This window comes from Microcaecilia unicolor, chromosome 2 (genome assembly GCF_901765095.1).
Source record: "Microcaecilia unicolor chromosome 2, aMicUni1.1, whole genome shotgun sequence".
Taxonomy (NCBI): Eukaryota; Metazoa; Chordata; class Amphibia; order Gymnophiona; family Siphonopidae; genus Microcaecilia; species Microcaecilia unicolor.
In genome coordinates, this window is record NC_044032.1 from 616,811,613 (window position 1) to 616,828,163 (window position 16,551).

At 41.6% G+C, this 16,551-nt stretch overlaps 1 protein-coding gene across 1 annotated transcript in view; it reads left to right on the plus strand.

The window, feature by feature from the left end:
• The window catches only part of LRBA (LPS responsive beige-like anchor protein), a 1,257,537-nt gene that overhangs the window by 1,089,522 nt on the left and 151,464 nt on the right, over nucleotides 1-16,551 (plus strand). The window contains 1 exon segment of the mRNA XM_030191657.1: nucleotides 11,223-11,390. Within this exon segment, the coding sequence (XP_030047517.1) occupies nucleotides 11,223-11,390 (168 nt within the window).

The window sequence follows — 16,551 nt, forward strand, 5'->3', positions numbered from 1 at the left end:
CTATGCAGCGATTCAGGGGGCCTATCTCTCTATATAAAAGGCAACCCCAACGTTCTGAAGCCTCCATGGAAGTTGAGGCGCCCGAGATATCCGGTGTACACTGGAGTGTCTGCACCGCCCTCGCGTCAAAACGTCATGACGTCGAGGGCGGAGCTATGACACTCGACGAGGGCCGAAACGGAAACGCCACAGCGAACAAGGCAAGTAGCTCGGAGGGAGGGGGGCCCCTTGCTAGCGCCCGTTTCATTGCGCTCAGAAACGGGCATTTTTTCCTAGTGTACTAATAATTTGCACTAATGATATTAAAATATGTTACTATGGTAGTTTACATTGGTAAATTAACCCTAATTTAAACATAGAAAAAGACCAAGAGGCAAATTTTCAAAGCACTTAGACTTCCAAAGTTCCATTGTAACGTATGGAACTTTGTAAGTATAAGTGCTTTGAAAATACGCCTCCATATGACCTGAAAAGTCTGGCACTTCATACAATCTGCTATCCCTGCCTATCCCTTATATAACCTGTGTCCCATGCTTTCTTGAATTTAGATAGTCTTCCTCATCACCACCTCCACTAAGGAGGCTGTTGTTTGTATCCACCACCTCTTTCCAAAAAAAGTATATACTTTGATAACTTGACACCTTTCATCACCATCTTTATGCTGCCCAATTCCAGACTTTATTTTCATTTGAAAGAGACTCGCCTTCTGTGCATTTATGCCACTGAGGTATTTAAATTTCTCTATTAGATCTTCCATCTCCTGTCTTTCTTCCAAAGTAGCAGTGGTATAACAAACTTTAATGCCTGATATGACCACATTTTGCCTTCAAGGCTGTGTCAGGGACAACTGTTAACCAGATACAAAACATTAAAGCATTCAATCAATAATAAAATCAATATGACTTCTGGTGGAGCCATGAGCTTGGGCGGACACTGTTAAGCTTCTCCTCTTCCCCCCCCCCCCCCCCCCCTTCTTTGAGCCTGCTTAAATTGCTGCAATCTAGATGTTTGTGGATCTTATTGACTGTGGGACTATCCGCTTACCTCTTGGCACTTGCTCTGGTGCCCTTTGGTGGGAATGGCTGCGAATGCACAATGAAAAGAAAGTACTCTGTCGACCTTCCAAAGCAAAGATGGCGGTGACCTCGGATCCACCCAGTTCCTCCATGAGTTTGGTGTGGACAGCAGAGATTATCTGTGAAGTCAAGGCAACAGTGGAGTCTGCCATAGACAAGAAGCTGCAGCAATTCTTTTACAAAATAAATGCTGCACATGAACACCTAGATTGTCTTGGCCTGGAGGTAGATGATATGCAGAGGCGAACTGGAGAGATGGAAGACAAGTTGCGCAGCACTGCGACCATACAGCACACCCTGGAAAAGCAGATGCTTACCTTATCAGAGAAATTGGAGGATCTGGACAATCAGTCTCGGAGCAACAATTTGCGCTTGCTAGACATGCCAGAGCGTATTGCAGATGGGGAATTACAACAATTTCTGGAAGGATAGATACCACGCACATAACAGTTGGGGACTCAGAGTGGCCCGTTTTGGCTTGAGCAGGCTCACCCTGTGGGTGCTCGAGGGTCAGAAGGCCTGCAGCCTCGGATAGTTATGGTGTAGGTTCTGAACTTTGCCCATAAGGTGGAGGTCTTGAGAGCACTGTGGGCAGGCAAGTCTCTGGTTTTGGACAATAGCTGGTTACTTTGATTTCAGGATTACTTTGCGGCTGTGACGGCATGCTACCAGGAATTCACGGTTTGCACGTCTCTGTTTAAACACCAAATCAAGTTTGCCTTGCTTTATCCAGCCTGATTACAGGTGGTTCATGAGAGATGCCCTGTATTTTACAATTCTCTGAAGGAGGCTCAGACTCCCTTGGTTACTGTGCTAAACAAAGGTTCAGATCAGCTGACTCCTGAAGAGCGCTGACAGAATAGACTGCTACTGTATTGCTTTGAGCCTTGTCTGTATTCTTCTACGGAGGTTTACAGTGTGTTGGGTTCCCTAGTGGAGGAGTAGCCTAGTGGTTAGTGCAGTGGACTTTCATCCTGGAGAACTGGGTTTGATTCACACTGCAGCTCCTTGTAACTCTGGGCAAGTCATTTAACCCTCCATTTCCCCAGGTACAAATAAAGTAGCTGAATATACTATGTAAACCGCTTTGAATGTAGTTGCAAAAACCATAGAAAGGTGGTATATCAAGTCCCAATTCCCCCTTTCCCTTCCCTTGTCTGGGGTTATGGAGTGGCGGTATGTTTGGATTTCCTAGAGGAATGCAAGGAGATTGTGAAGCAAATGGTGGATGACAGTGAAGGGGGAATGGGTTTCCAGTGGATGTATGCTTTAGCCTTTGTTTTTCTTGGGGGGGGGGGTCTTTGCAAGAGGAATTAAGATTCAGTTGGGTTGGGAAGGGAGGTTGGGGAATGAATCAGGCTGTATGCTCTGGTTTTCTGGTTCTGCCTGGGCTTGCATGATAAATTGGTTGTTTTGCATAGTGGTGGTAACCTTGGGGACATGATGAGGGCTGGGCATTGGGTCCTAGGATTACAGAGTGCTAGTTATGTTTTTCAAGAAATGCTGGAGTTGATATGGCACCTTCCCTGAGGGTCTGTTCCTGGAATGTAGCAGGGGTTAATTCTCCTATAAAATGGGCAAAGATTCTGCAAGCATTAAAACAGAAAGGAGTACATGTGGTCTGTTTGCAAGAGACCCATCTTACTGACCTTGAACATCAAAAAGTGAAATGAAGTTGGGTGGGGGAGGTGATGTACATAAGTATTGCCATACTGGGAAAGACCAAAGGTCCATCGTGCCCAGCATCCTGCTTCCAACAGTGGCCAATCCAGGTCACAAATACCCAGCAAGATCCCAAAAATGTATAAAACATTTTATACTGCTTATCCCAGAAATAGTGGATTTTCCCCAAGTCCATTTAATAACGGTCTAGGAACTTTTCCTTTAGGAAGCCGGCCAAATCTTTTTTTAAACTCCGCTAAGCTACCCGCCTTTACCACATTCTCTGGCAATGAATTCCAGAGTTTAATTACACGTTGACTAAAGAAAACTTTTCTCCGATTCGTTTTAAATTTACTACATTGTAGCTTCATTGCATGCCCCCTAGTCCTGGTATTTTTGGAAAGCGTGAACAGACGCTTCACGTCTACCCGTTCAACTCCACTCATTATTTTATAGACCTGTATCATATCTCCCCTCAGCCTCCTTTTCTCCAAGCTGAAGAGCCCTAGCCGCTTTAGCCTTTCCTCATAGGGAAATCGTCCCATCCCTTTATCATTTTCGTCGCCCTTCTCTGCACCTTTTCTAATTCCACTATATCTTTTTTGAGATGCGGTGACCAGAATTGAACACAATATTCAAAGTGCGGTCGCACCATAGAGCATTACAAAGGCATTGTAACATCCTAATTTTTGTTTTCCATTCCTTTCCTAATAATACTTAACATTCTATTTGCTTTCTTAGCCACAGCAGCACACTGAGCAGAAGGTTTCAACATATCATCAACGACGACACCTAGATCCCTTTCTTGGTCCGTGACTCCTAACGTGGAACCTTGCATGACGTAGCTATAATTCGGGTTCCTCTTTCCCACATGCATCAGTTTACACTTGCTCACATTAAACGTCATCTGCCATTTAGATGCCCAGTCTCGTAAGGTCCTCTTGTAATTTTTCACAATCCTCCCGTGATTTAACAACTTTGAATAACTTTGTGTCATTAGCAAATTTAATTACCTCACTAGTTACTCCCATCTCTAGGTCATTTATAAATATGTTAAAAAGCAGTGGTCCCAGCACAGAGCCCTGGGGAACCCCACTAACTACCCTTCTCCATTGAGAATACTGACCATTTAACCCTACTCTCTGTTTTCTATCTTTTAACCAGTTTTGAATCCACAATAGAGCACTACCTCCTATCCCATGACTCTCCAATTTCCTCTGGAGTTTTTCATGAGGTACTTTGTCAAACACCTTCTGAAAATCCAGATACACAATATCAACCGGCTCTCCTTTATCCACATGTTTGTTCACCTCTTCAAAGAAATGTAGTAGATTGGTGAAGCAAGATTTCCCTTCACTAAATCCATGTTGACTTTGTCTCATTAATCCATGCTTTTGAATATGCTCTGTAATTTTGTTCTTAATAATAGTCTCTACCATTTTGCCCGGCACCAACGTCAGACTTATCGGTCTATAATTTCCCGGATCTCCTCAGGAACCTTTTTTAAAAATCAGCGTTACATTGGCCACCGTCCAATCTTCCGGTATTCCGTGTAGTCTTCTTGTACCTCCCATAGTTCTTTGATGGCTTTACTGCTTAGTAAATTTGTGTCTATTCAGCTCCATAAAACTTTACAATATATAGATAGTATATTTGTCCTGCTTCATTTGACCATAGGGTTATCATATGTCCGGTTTTACCCAGACATGTCCTCTTTTTGAGGACACTGTGGAGCATCTGGGAGGGTTTTACCAGCCTGCCTATTTGTCTGGGTTTGCCGAAGAAAAGGCTGGCGAGCAGGAGGGCCTCAGGGTGTCCTATCCTCCCCTCCTTTACCTTATTATTGTTCCCTGGTGGTCTAGTGGCCTCTTCGGGGCAGGAAAGAGCCCCATCTTTCCTGCGTGGTGCAGTTGCAGACTTGTCTTGATCCCGGTGCAGCTTCAAAATGGCTGCTGAGAGTTGAAGCGGTGACCTCGCAAGACTTCTGCAGATTTCAACAAAGCATTGGACATGGTTCCTTATAGGAGGCTCTTGAATAAACTTGTAAGCTCCTTTGAGCAGGGACTGTCCTTCTATGTTAAATTGTACAGCGCTGCGTAACCCTAGTAGCGCTTTAGAAATGTCAAGTAGTAGTAGTAAGTTAGGACCCTATGAGGCTTATTTTCAAAGCACTTAGCCTCCCAAAGTTCCATAGAAACCTATGGAACTTAGCCTCCCAAAGTGCTTTGAAAATATGCCTCAAAGTCAGTTAGGAACTGGTTGACAGACACTAGACGATGGTGGTTAATGGAATTCTCTCGGAGGAAGGAAAGATAAGTAGTGGAGTGCATCAAGGATCGGTGCTGGGGCCGATTCGGTTCAATATATTTGTAGGTGACATTGTCGAAGGGTTAGAAGGTAAGGTTTGCCTTTTTGCAGTTGAAACAAGATTTGTAACAGAGTGGACACTATGGAGGAAATGGAAAACATGAAAAAGGATCTGCAAAAGTTGGAAGAATGGTCTAATGTTTGGCAATTAAAATTCAAAGCAAAGAAGTGCAGAGTGATGTTAGGCGGTGAGAGGCTGATTTCACTGACAGGGAGGAGGGACCTTGGGGTGATAGTATCTTAGGATCTCAAGGTGACAAATCAGTGTGATAAGGCGGTTGCTGTAGCCAGAAGGATGCTAGGCTGTAGAGAGAGAGGTGTAGCCAGATGTAAGGAGTTGTTGATGCCCCTGTACAAGTCGTTGGTGAGGCCCCACCTGAAGTATTATGTTCAGTTTTGGAGGCTGTATCTTGCTAAAGATGTAAGAAGTCTTGAAGTAGTCCAGAGGAGGGCGACAAAAATGATATCGGGCTTGTGCCAAAAGACATATGAGAAGAGACTGGAAGACCTAAATATGTATACCGTAGAGAAGAGGAGGGACAGGGGAGATATAACAGAAATTTAAATACTTGAAAGGTATTAATATAGAAACAAATATTTTCCAGAGAAGGGAAAATGGTATAACATGATTTGAGGTTGCGGGGTGGTAGACATGAGTCATGTCAGAAAATTCTTTTTCACAGAGAGGATGGTTGATGCCTGGAATGTTCTCCCAAGGGATGTGGTGGAGAAGAGAACTGTGATGGAATTCAAGGTGGGATGAACAGAGAGAATCTCTAATTAGAAAATGAATGGTTTAAAAAAACAAAGCTTAAAGGTTTGCATATGTGTTTGCATGTCAAGTGGCGCTTAGATAGCAATTCTGGCTATATCAACTAAGGCTGGTGCTGGGGTGGCTTGTATGGTCTGAGTCCCGCATATAGCAGTCCAACTTAGGATGGGCTGTAGAGAACTTCGACAGAAACTTCAGTAATTTGGAATGTGAGGACAGTGCCGGGCAGACTTTTACGGTCTGTATCCCACAAATGACAAGATGGATTCAAATAGGCTTTGATGGCAACTCCTGTAGTTGGAGCCTAAGGATAGAGCCAGGTGGACTTCTACATTCTTATGTCCCTGAAACAACAAAGAAAAACCATGATCAAATATATAATATCACATTCATTGTTGATTCAGTCTAGAATTGAGAATGAATGAGACTGTTGGACAGTCTGGATAGACCATTCAGGTCTTTATCTGCCGTCACTTACTATGTTAACACTGGATGCGTCCACCTTGGGAGAGGATACAGTGGACTTGTTAGTGGAAACTTTAATGCTTACACGTACAAAGAAAAACCAACTGTCTTTCTTTCAAATCAGTTTGAGGGGCCTTTGCCCCTAAGTGGGACTGTGAGTAGTTAGCTTTGCTGTGGAATGCGGAACTGCAGCCAGATGAGCATGTTACTGGTGAAGGCCTAGAGTTCTTGACTCACCTGGTCTGCATGCTTAAAAGAACAGCAGTACAAATTTCTTTGGAGATTTTGCTTTTCTCCTCATCGTGCCTATTTGGCTAAAATAGCTGACTCTGCTGCTCGCCATAAATGTGGGGATGCTCCAGCAACGTTAGTACATATGTTCTGGACTTGTGAGCAAGTTCGTTCCTTTGGGGGGAAAGTTTAGACTTATTTTTGCCCTATTATTGGGAAGTGCATTGTTTTCTAACTTTGTTTCTCATGGATTGTGCAAGGGACCCAATCTGTTGCTGCATAAGACATCTTTGGTGGCCCAGAGATGTCTTTTGTTTCATTGGAGACCACAAGACCCACCTTCCATGACTTCGTGAAACAATTTTATCTGTTGAAACTAGAAAGGTTGTATGCCAAGTTTGGCTTTCCTAAGGCCTGGCACCAGTTTCAACAAACATGGGAAACCTTACCACACTGAGCCCAGAGTTCTTTGTTGAATTTGTGAATTAGAGCATATTTTCCATGGGGGTGAGTGAGGGAAGGAAGTGGGAGGGACTTGTTATATGTGCACCAGCTGTCTAGTCCTCTGAGTCATCATGAAGGAATAATGCGGACTCAGGTTGAGCTGGTCTTTGTTCTTGTGCAGATATGGTAGAAGTTTAGGTTTGGGTGGGGGGAGGGAGATAATGTGTTTCATCAAAAACGTTGGTCACTTTTACTGTATTGTAAGTTGTGCATATGCCTTTGTTTTCTTTTGTGGCTTTAATAAAATATAATGAACATTAAAAAGAAATAAAATCAATATTATACAGAGTTAAATCATAAAAAAATATGCAACTAATTCTCATCCCATTAATAATAGTGAACATGAATAAAAACATTCATAATGTCTTAACAAAAATAATCCCAGAAAGAGTGATATTAAATATATCAATTAGATAAAAATCAGATCTCTTAAACAATGTGTCTAACGATTAAATGCAGTGAAATATTAAGGTACAATCAATGTGACTAACAATTCAGTGCAGTGATGTGTGTAAAGGTACAATGCATTGTGCACATGTGTTTAAATAGCACTTAAATGACATCAGAAGGAATATCTTAAGTGAAAAATGGCACATACCTAGAGGGGATATGAGCAAAATTAACTTCCCTCTAGGATAGCAAGAACTGGCATATCTGCAAAAAAACAAAACAAAAACAAAAAAAAATTAAATTTATTTATTTATTTATTTATTTATTTATTGCATTTGTATCCCACGTTTTCCCACCTCTTTGCAGGCTCAATGTGGCTTACAATACATCATGGATACTGGAAATAAGAAGAGGATATACATTTGGTTTTACAGAAGGATTTTTGGTTACATGGCCATGAATTTAAGATATTGGTATTGCAGAAGACATTTACAAACATTAGGAATACAAGATAGTGGTGTAGCAGAAGACATTATAAAACATTAGACGCGTTACAACGTTTCTGGGTATATTTGGAGGTTGTTACATGTTTTGATCTTTGTGGTATATCTTTTCAAAGAGATGAGTCTTTTATAATTTACGGAAGTTGGCCAGTTCGTTGGTCGCTTTCAAATTGCGTGGTAGCGCATTCCAGAGTTGCGTGCTCATATAGGAGAAGGTAGAGGCATGCATTAATTTGTATTTCAGACCTTTGCATTTCAAATTAAAACCTAAATACAAAACGGAAGAAAACACATCTTAGTATCTCACTTAGTATCTCATCAAAAATGGAATTTTGGTGCTCCCATAGAGATAAAAGAAATGGAAAGAAAAACACTTATTAAAACAGCATAAGAGTTGAATAAAACCCAAGTATTTGCAGCCAGCAGATGTAGAGGAACAATCTCCAAACAAAGCACCAAACTTAGGGGCCCTTTTACTAAGCTGCGCTAAAAGGGACATGCGCTATGATACGTGCATGGGTCTCCTCACGCGATAAGGCCACTTTCAGCACAGCTGTAAAATGGCCACATTTCTATTCTTTTCTGTTAATGGCCAATTAAAACTAAGCCCAGTGGTTATAAAAATATTAAAAGCACAGCTGAATTTTCTAAAAAAAAAAAAATCTTAAAAACTTCATAAAAATTCACAAGGTATCAATTGATGCAGCTCGATGTATCCTCCTTGAATCCCTAAAAAAATGCTGCATAAAATGCTGAGAGAATTTGTGACCCCCAAATATTGCTAATGAGAATTACAAATTCTTACTATGAGTAATTTGAATTACAGGTTCTTACCATGTTTTGTGGTAGTTTTAATCATGGACCTCTTTTTACCAAACTGCACTAGCAGTTTCCAGTGTGGCAATGCCGATAAAGCACATTCATTTTGAAAGGGCTTTATCATTGACGTACAGTAATCGCTATCGCGGTTTGGTAAAAGAGGCCCTATGTATGTAAAGATGTAACTTACCCAGAAGTGAAGTGATAGATGAGAGAGAAATTTTGATGATGATAATTGTTTTAGTTAATGATGTCTTGATTTATTTGAAAACAGTTTTCCCTTGCACAATAGAAAAAGTATAAGTTAAGTTATTCCATGTTTCTTGGGAATTATCAAGGTACAAGGTAGGAGCAATCTGGCTGATGTTCAAAGACAATTATCCGTTTGCTGGTGCCCATTTATTTTCAAAAAATTATGTGTATAATATTTAGGGAGGAAGTTAGCGACATGGACCACTGTTAAGATGTAATATTTTACTGTTAACCTTAGTTATTAGTAACTCATTCTCATTGCATAAAATGGGGCCTGTGCTAAAATAATAATAATACAGGTTAGTGCTAAATTAATACATATTAATAATAACTACACCCCTTGTCACTAAAAACTGAAATGTTAGGCAGTTTACCATAAAGTAAATATATTTTCATAGTCTGTTTTGATATTTGGATTATGCATTATTTCTTAATGCAGTTTCAATACTTTGTCAGTACACTATCAGGCTTATTTTCGAAAAAGAAGGGTGCCCATCTTCCGACACAAATCGGGAGATGGGCATCTTTCTCTCAGGGTCGCCCAAATTGACATAATTGAAAGCCGATTTTGGGCGTCCTCAACTGATTCCCATCACGGGGACGACCAAAGTTCACGGGAGCGTGTCGGCACCGTAGTGAAGGCAGGACTGGGGCGTGATTAAGAGATGGGCGTCCTCGGCCAATAATGGAAAAAAGAAGGGCGTCCCTAACTAGCACGTGAACGACTTTACTTGGTCCATTTTTTCTTGCGACCAAGCCTCAAAAATGTGCCCAAACTGACCAGATGACCACCGGACGGAATCAGGGATGACCTCCCCTTACTCCTCCAGTGGTCACCAACCCCCTCCCACCCTTAAAAAAAAAACTTACATTTTTTTTTTGCCAGCCTCAAATGTCATACCCAGCTCCATGACAGCAGTATGCAGATCCCTGGAGCAGTTTTAGTGGGTGCAGTGCACTTCAGCCAGGCGGACCCAGGCCCATCCCTCCTCTACCTGTTTCACTTGTGATGGTAAATGTGAGCCCTCCAAAACCCACCCGAAACCCACTGTACCCACTTGTAGGTGCCCCCCTTCATCCCTTAGGGCTATGGTAGTGGTGTACAGTTGTGGGGAGTGGGTTTGGGGGGGCTCAGCACCCAAGGTAAGGGAGCTATGCACCTGGGAGCAATTGCTGAAGTCCACTGCAGTGCCCCCTAGGGTGCCCGGTTGGTGTCCTGGCATGTCAGGGGGACTAGTGCACTACGAATTCTGGCTCCTCCCACGACCAAAGGGCTTGGATTTGTTTGTTTTTGAGATGGGCGTTCTCAGTTTCCATTATGGCCGAAAACCAGGAACGACCATCTCTAAGGTCGACCATCTCAACATTTAGGTCGACCATCTCTAAGGTCGACCTAAATGTTGAGATTTGGGCATCTCTGACCATATTATCGAAACAAAAGATGGACGCCCATCTTGTTTCGATAATACGGGTTTTCCCGCCCCTTTGCGGGGCCGTCCTGCGAGGACGCCCTCATGAAAACCTGGGCGCCACTTTCGATTATGCCCCTCCACGGGACTCTTTTATTAAAATGTGTTAAGCTTTGGGCTTAATGCGCTAAAGTGAAGAATTTTAACATGCAGGAAGCCCAAAACTAACTTGGCATTAAAAAAAATAGTGTGCCCAATATTTTCGGATTTTGGCTATGCATTAAAGTTGCTGTTAATGTGTGAGATTAACATGCTGTTAATGCAGGGGTTCTTAATGCCTCCTATTTAAAAGCAGCAAGTGCATCTGTGCTAACAGGTTATTAGTTGGTTAGCGTGCAGTAAATCTGGCACATTGATTGCAGAGAGCATTCCATGCTCAACCCAGCAAACCGCTCCTCACCAAAAACTCCATTAATGCACAACTTAACGTACACTAATGGAGGTTTTATCACAAAGTCAAGTTAACACATACTTGCGTTAATATTTAGGTCCCCGTTTACTAAGTTGCACGCTGTAGGCGCAAGCTAAAATGTTAGTGAGCGTACAGCACAGCATAGTAAACAGGGCCCTTAGTGTGCTAAACCACACATTAACAGCTAAGCAGCTTAGTAAAAGAACTCCTATCTTCCTTAAAAATGAGCACCTTAATTTATCAGATCAACAAGGAAAGTTGAATGCTGAGTGAGTGTAATGTATTCTTTTTATGCTGCAGGCCTTGGAGAGTGAGTTTGTGTCATGCCAGCTTCACCAATGGATTGATCTTATTTTTGGATATAAACAGCAAGGACCAGAGGCAGTCCGTGCCCTTAATGTATTCTATTACCTGACATATGAAGGGGCAGTCAATCTGAGCTCTATAGCAGATCCTGTACTGAGAGAGGTAAGTTGGCATTCTTGCGCCGGGGTTACAAACTTTTACGTATTTTCTTTCATTCTCACCTCTTATTAGAAAAATGTTGCCTCCCCTTGCTTTGGTTCTCTCATAAGAGAAAGATTATTTTAAAAATTCAGTAATGACCAGTAGGAAATGAATCTGTTGGGAGTTAATGTAGTAGTGGGAGGATGTGAAAGCCTGAGATGAAGCCGAGCATGGCATAAATGTTCAGCTTTAGAAGTTATTAGTGAAAGCTGTGCAGTTAAATATAACCATTTTTAAATGTAAAATAACTTTTTCAGGATTGCTCTGTTGAGCTATTGACTTTTAGAAGGTCCTCTCCCTGATCTGAGGATAGCAGTATTGAAATAGTTTTTAGTTTAACGTGCCTGCAAAATGCTGTGCACATTTATAACCTTTACAGAATGGATATCTATCATGAAGAAGCATCAGCCAGATAGATTTTGTTACTATAAATTTAACTCCCAAGAAAGATGTGTTGGTTACTTTCTCCTGTACTTTTTATAGTCACTCAGAGTGCTTTAATTTTACTCTTGATTGCTTAATTTTTACCTTGACATAAATATAATATTGCTTTCATTAGAAGTGCATGTATTTTTAATTAAGTCTAAATTATGATAATGTTTATTCAAATATATTTTTCCAAAAAGGGTACTCAGTATATACCAAAACAATAAGTGGAAATGGGAAAAACAAAAATTGTTTTTGGTAAACAATTCTGCTTGATACAAATGTCTATTCATATCTGGAGGGAAAAAAAAGAACAGTGCAGAGGTTTCATAAGGCGATGGTCTGTCTTATATGTTAAGTATTACATAAGGCTTTCATTAGAGTATTCACTGCAATGTAAACAAAAGGATTTGTTTTTAAAAAACATATTTTATAGGTGAATTGGTTCAGCTTAACTGTATATGAATGTCAGTTTAAACTCCACATATGTCATGATCCCATGAAGAAAGGAAAATGTCAGTACTATTAACTTATATCAGATTATCTTTGGTCTTATGTCCTGATAAAATATCTTCAGAAAAGAGCTGTTTACTAAGGCATTGCTTTGAATGTCTGCCAATTCCATTATGAGGCTAAAAATGTTGGGGTAAGGAATTTTTTTCATTGTTCAGGGTTTTGTGACATATGTAAGCTTTCTGTGTTTAGAATCAGTAAAAAGGAAAAATATGTGGATTTTGTTTTGGCCCAGGAATTTCTTCTTCCTCCTTTTAGCTTCAACTGAATCAAACTAGCTTCTACTAGGGCTACAGTTCACGAGCTTTCATTCATAGTTCCCTGGGGCTTAATATATAATGGTTTAATATACTGTAAGAGCAGTGGAAGAGAGGGGTTATACAAAGGTCAAGGTCCTTGACTTCAAGAGTGTTAATGTTGTTAAAATGAGGGCATACCATAAGAAGGCGCTAACAGAAGGCCACAGTGTTTGCATAAGTACACAATGGGGCTACACTAAAAGACGATATAAATTTTAATGGTATAAAACTGCACAAGAGTAAGAGGGCAAGCAGACTGGTATGTTTTGTTGTTTTTTTAAGAAGGTGAGTGAAAAAGCAAATGCAAAAAAAAATAAGCATTTTAAAAACACAAGGAATCACAGAAACAAGAGGACAGGAAATAATTTCTGGAGAAGCAGAGAAGATAAGATGGCAAAGCTGAAAAAGCAAGACGTCAGGTATGTCAGTGAGGAGAGGAAATGCAGAGGCAGGATTCTGTGTCAGAGAAAGAGAAGAAGGAATGCACAAAGAAGAACAAGAAAAAAGCCCCCCCCCCCCCCCCCCCCCCGAAAAAAAACCCCAAATACTCTTGTTTTGTATATGCTTACTTTGTTGACATGGTCCCTCATAGAAGGCTCTTGAATTGGTTTACAAACTGGTTGACGGACTGACGCCAGAGGGTGGTGGTCAATAGAATTCACTTGGAGGAAGGAAAGGTGAGTAGCTGAGTGCCTCAGGAATCGGTACTGGGTCCGATTCTGTTCAGTATATTTGTGAGTGACATTGCCGAAGGATTGAAAGGTAAGATGTGCCTTTTTGCGGATGATGCCAAGATTTGTAACAGAGTTCACACCCTGGAGGGAAAAGGGATCTGCAAAAGGTAGAAGAATGGTCTAATGTTTGTCAATTAAAATTTAATGCAAAAAAGTGCAAAGTGATACATTTGGGGAGTAGTAACCTAAGAGAGCTGTATGTCCTAGGAGATGAAAGGCTGATATGCATAGACGGAGAGAGGGACCTTGGGGTGATGATGTCTAAGGACCTTAAGTGAAAAAAACAGTGTGACAAAGCAGTGGCGGTAGCCAGAAGGATGCTAGGCTGCATTGAGAGAGGAGTAACCAGCAGAGGAAAGGATGTGGTTGCCCCTGTACAAGTGAGTCCCCACCTGGAGTATTGTGTTCAGTTTTGGAGGCTGTATCTTGCTAAGGATGTAAAAAGACTTGAAGCAATCCAGAGGAAGGCAACAAAAATGATATGGGGCTTGCACCATAAGACATATAAGAAGAGACTGGAAGACCTAAATATGTATAGCCTAAAGGAAAGAAGGGACAGGGGAGATGTGATAAAGATATTTAAATACTTGAAAGGTATTAATATAGAAACAAATCTCTTCCAGAGAAGGGGAAATGATAAAACTAGAGGACATGAACTGAGGTTGTGGGGTGGTAGACTTAGGAGTAATGTCAGGAAATTATTTTTCACGGAGAGGGTGGTCGATGCCTGGAATGCCCTCCCAAGTGAGATGGTAGAGACAAAAAAAGGTGTGGGATGAACACAGAGGAACTCTATTTAGAAAATAGATGGTAGAAAACAAAAACACATTTTAAAAAATGATAAATGGCTGCAGGGGGTGGATATGTGATAGTTTAGATGGCTACTCCGGCTGTAATGAACTAAGGCCAGTGCCAAGCAGAATTTGTAGGACTTTATATATAGCAACCTGGTTTAGGATAAGCTGGAAAGGGGCTTCAATGGAATATTCAGGACCTGTAACTAAGGACAGTGCTGGGCAGACTTTTACAGTCTGGGTCCTGCAAATGCAAGTCTGATTTGGATAGTCTGGAGTGAGCTTTGATGGCAATTTCAGTAAGTGGAACATAAGGATAGTGCTAGGTGGACTTCTACAGTCTATGACCCAGAAATGCCAAAGAAAGGCTTGTGATAAAGTATGTAGTATCACATTGATTGTTGATTTCATTCTGAATTGATAATGAGTGTGACTGTTGAGCAGACTGGATGGACTGTTCAGGTCTTTATCTGCCGCCATTTACTATGTTCATCAATGGCTTGGACCCAACCTCTGGAGAATACCCAGCAGACCGAACCTGGTCAAACTTTGCTCTCCTCACCGTTGAATTAGTTACCCATGTGACTCATAGGTTCTCCAATACCCACTGCAAATTGGACACCTGCCCCAGCCATCTACTTAAATCCACTCCTGACCGCTTCATAGCAGACCTCACATCCCACCTAAACTATATGCTCCAACAAGGTCTCTTCCCTGAGGAATATGGCAACATCCTACTCACCCCAATTCCAAAAGACACCAAGAAAAAACAAACGAACTCGCCAACAACCGCCCAGTTGCATCTATCCCACTAGCAGTCAAACTGATGGAGAGCATGGTGACCAAACAGCTTACTGATTATATGGACAAGTTCGCAATACTTCATGAATCACAATCAGAATTTCGCCCCCTCCATAGTACCGAAACTGTGCTAGTCACTCTCCTGGCCAAATTCAAGCAGGAAATAGCTACAGGTAAAAGCATACGTCCTCCACTTCGACATGTCGAGCGCATTTGACATGGTAAACTAGTCTTACTACTAAGACTCCTAGACTCTACATCAGGATTGGTGGAAATGTACTCAGCTGGATCAAGGGTTTTCTTTTTTTTTTTTTCAGTTTATTTTGGGTTTTTCCAACATTTTACAAGAAAAGAAAAACAGAATACAGTGAAATCTCAAAACATCAACTTTTATCCAAAGAAACATAGACAGCCTTGTCTACTGATATCATTGTCCCCTACCCCCACCCTCTTTATACCCCCCTCTATACCCCTCCCTACCCACCCTCCTGCGAGAAGCTAGTCATTTTAAATTGAGGACCATTTGTTATACAAATCCCATATTCTCTGGTATTGGGCTATTTGCCCTTTCCGTATGGCTGTAAGTTTTGACATCAGCTGGATAATGTTTAGCTTTGCTAAGACAACCTGCAGTCCTGGTAGCAACGTTTTTTTCCATGCTGCCACTAATATCATTTTACTTGCCATGAACACCTGCGTGGCAAATTGATGGATGACCTGCTTGACTCCAGGTGGTCTAAAGTGCAAAAGACAGCAGTCCATTTTCATGGGATATTCAACAGCCGTCACTGTGTGCAGAAATTTCAAGATTTCAGTCCAGTAGCTCTGCACATGCTTACAAGTCCACCAGATATGGAATATATCACCCACCTCGCCACACTGTCACCAACAAAGAGCTGATCCAAACTTATACATCCTTACCAAGCGGCTTGGGGTATAGTACCAACAGTATAGAATCTTATGCCTGTTTTCCACCATTGCACTTGAAACTGATACCCTCAGCAGAGATTTAAAAGCCCGCGCCCATTGTGAAAATTCGTATTGAACCCCTAGTGCTACCTCCCATTTCCGTAAGTAGTATTCTACAGGGTTTTGAGATGACAGAAGAGCTTTATAAATTCTAGATATACCTCCCCGTCCTCCTCCTCCTCCGTTTAGACCCTTTTCCAATAGTGTTTCTGTCAGGCCAAGCTCACCCTCTGCTCGACGTTTGATAAAATCTCGTACTTGATAGTATTGAAAGGCCTGCAGAGGGGAGAGCCCATGTTCCCGACCCAAATCTTGGAAAAAGGCAACCTTTCCCTCCTCACACATCTGGCCCAACTTGCACAAGCCCATGGCCTCCCATTCGTGATAAGCAGAATCTAATAGACCAGGCCCAAACTGGGGAGCAAATCGTAGAAGCATGTGCCTAAAATATGTACACCCTGGAAAGAATGTTTCTCTCAGCTTACTCCAGACAGTTAAGGGCCACTTGAGTAAAGGTGGGCTGTCCCTGACAATCTCTACCAGCTTTTGTTTTGGGAGCCAAGGTATTGCTCTAAGTGGGAATGGG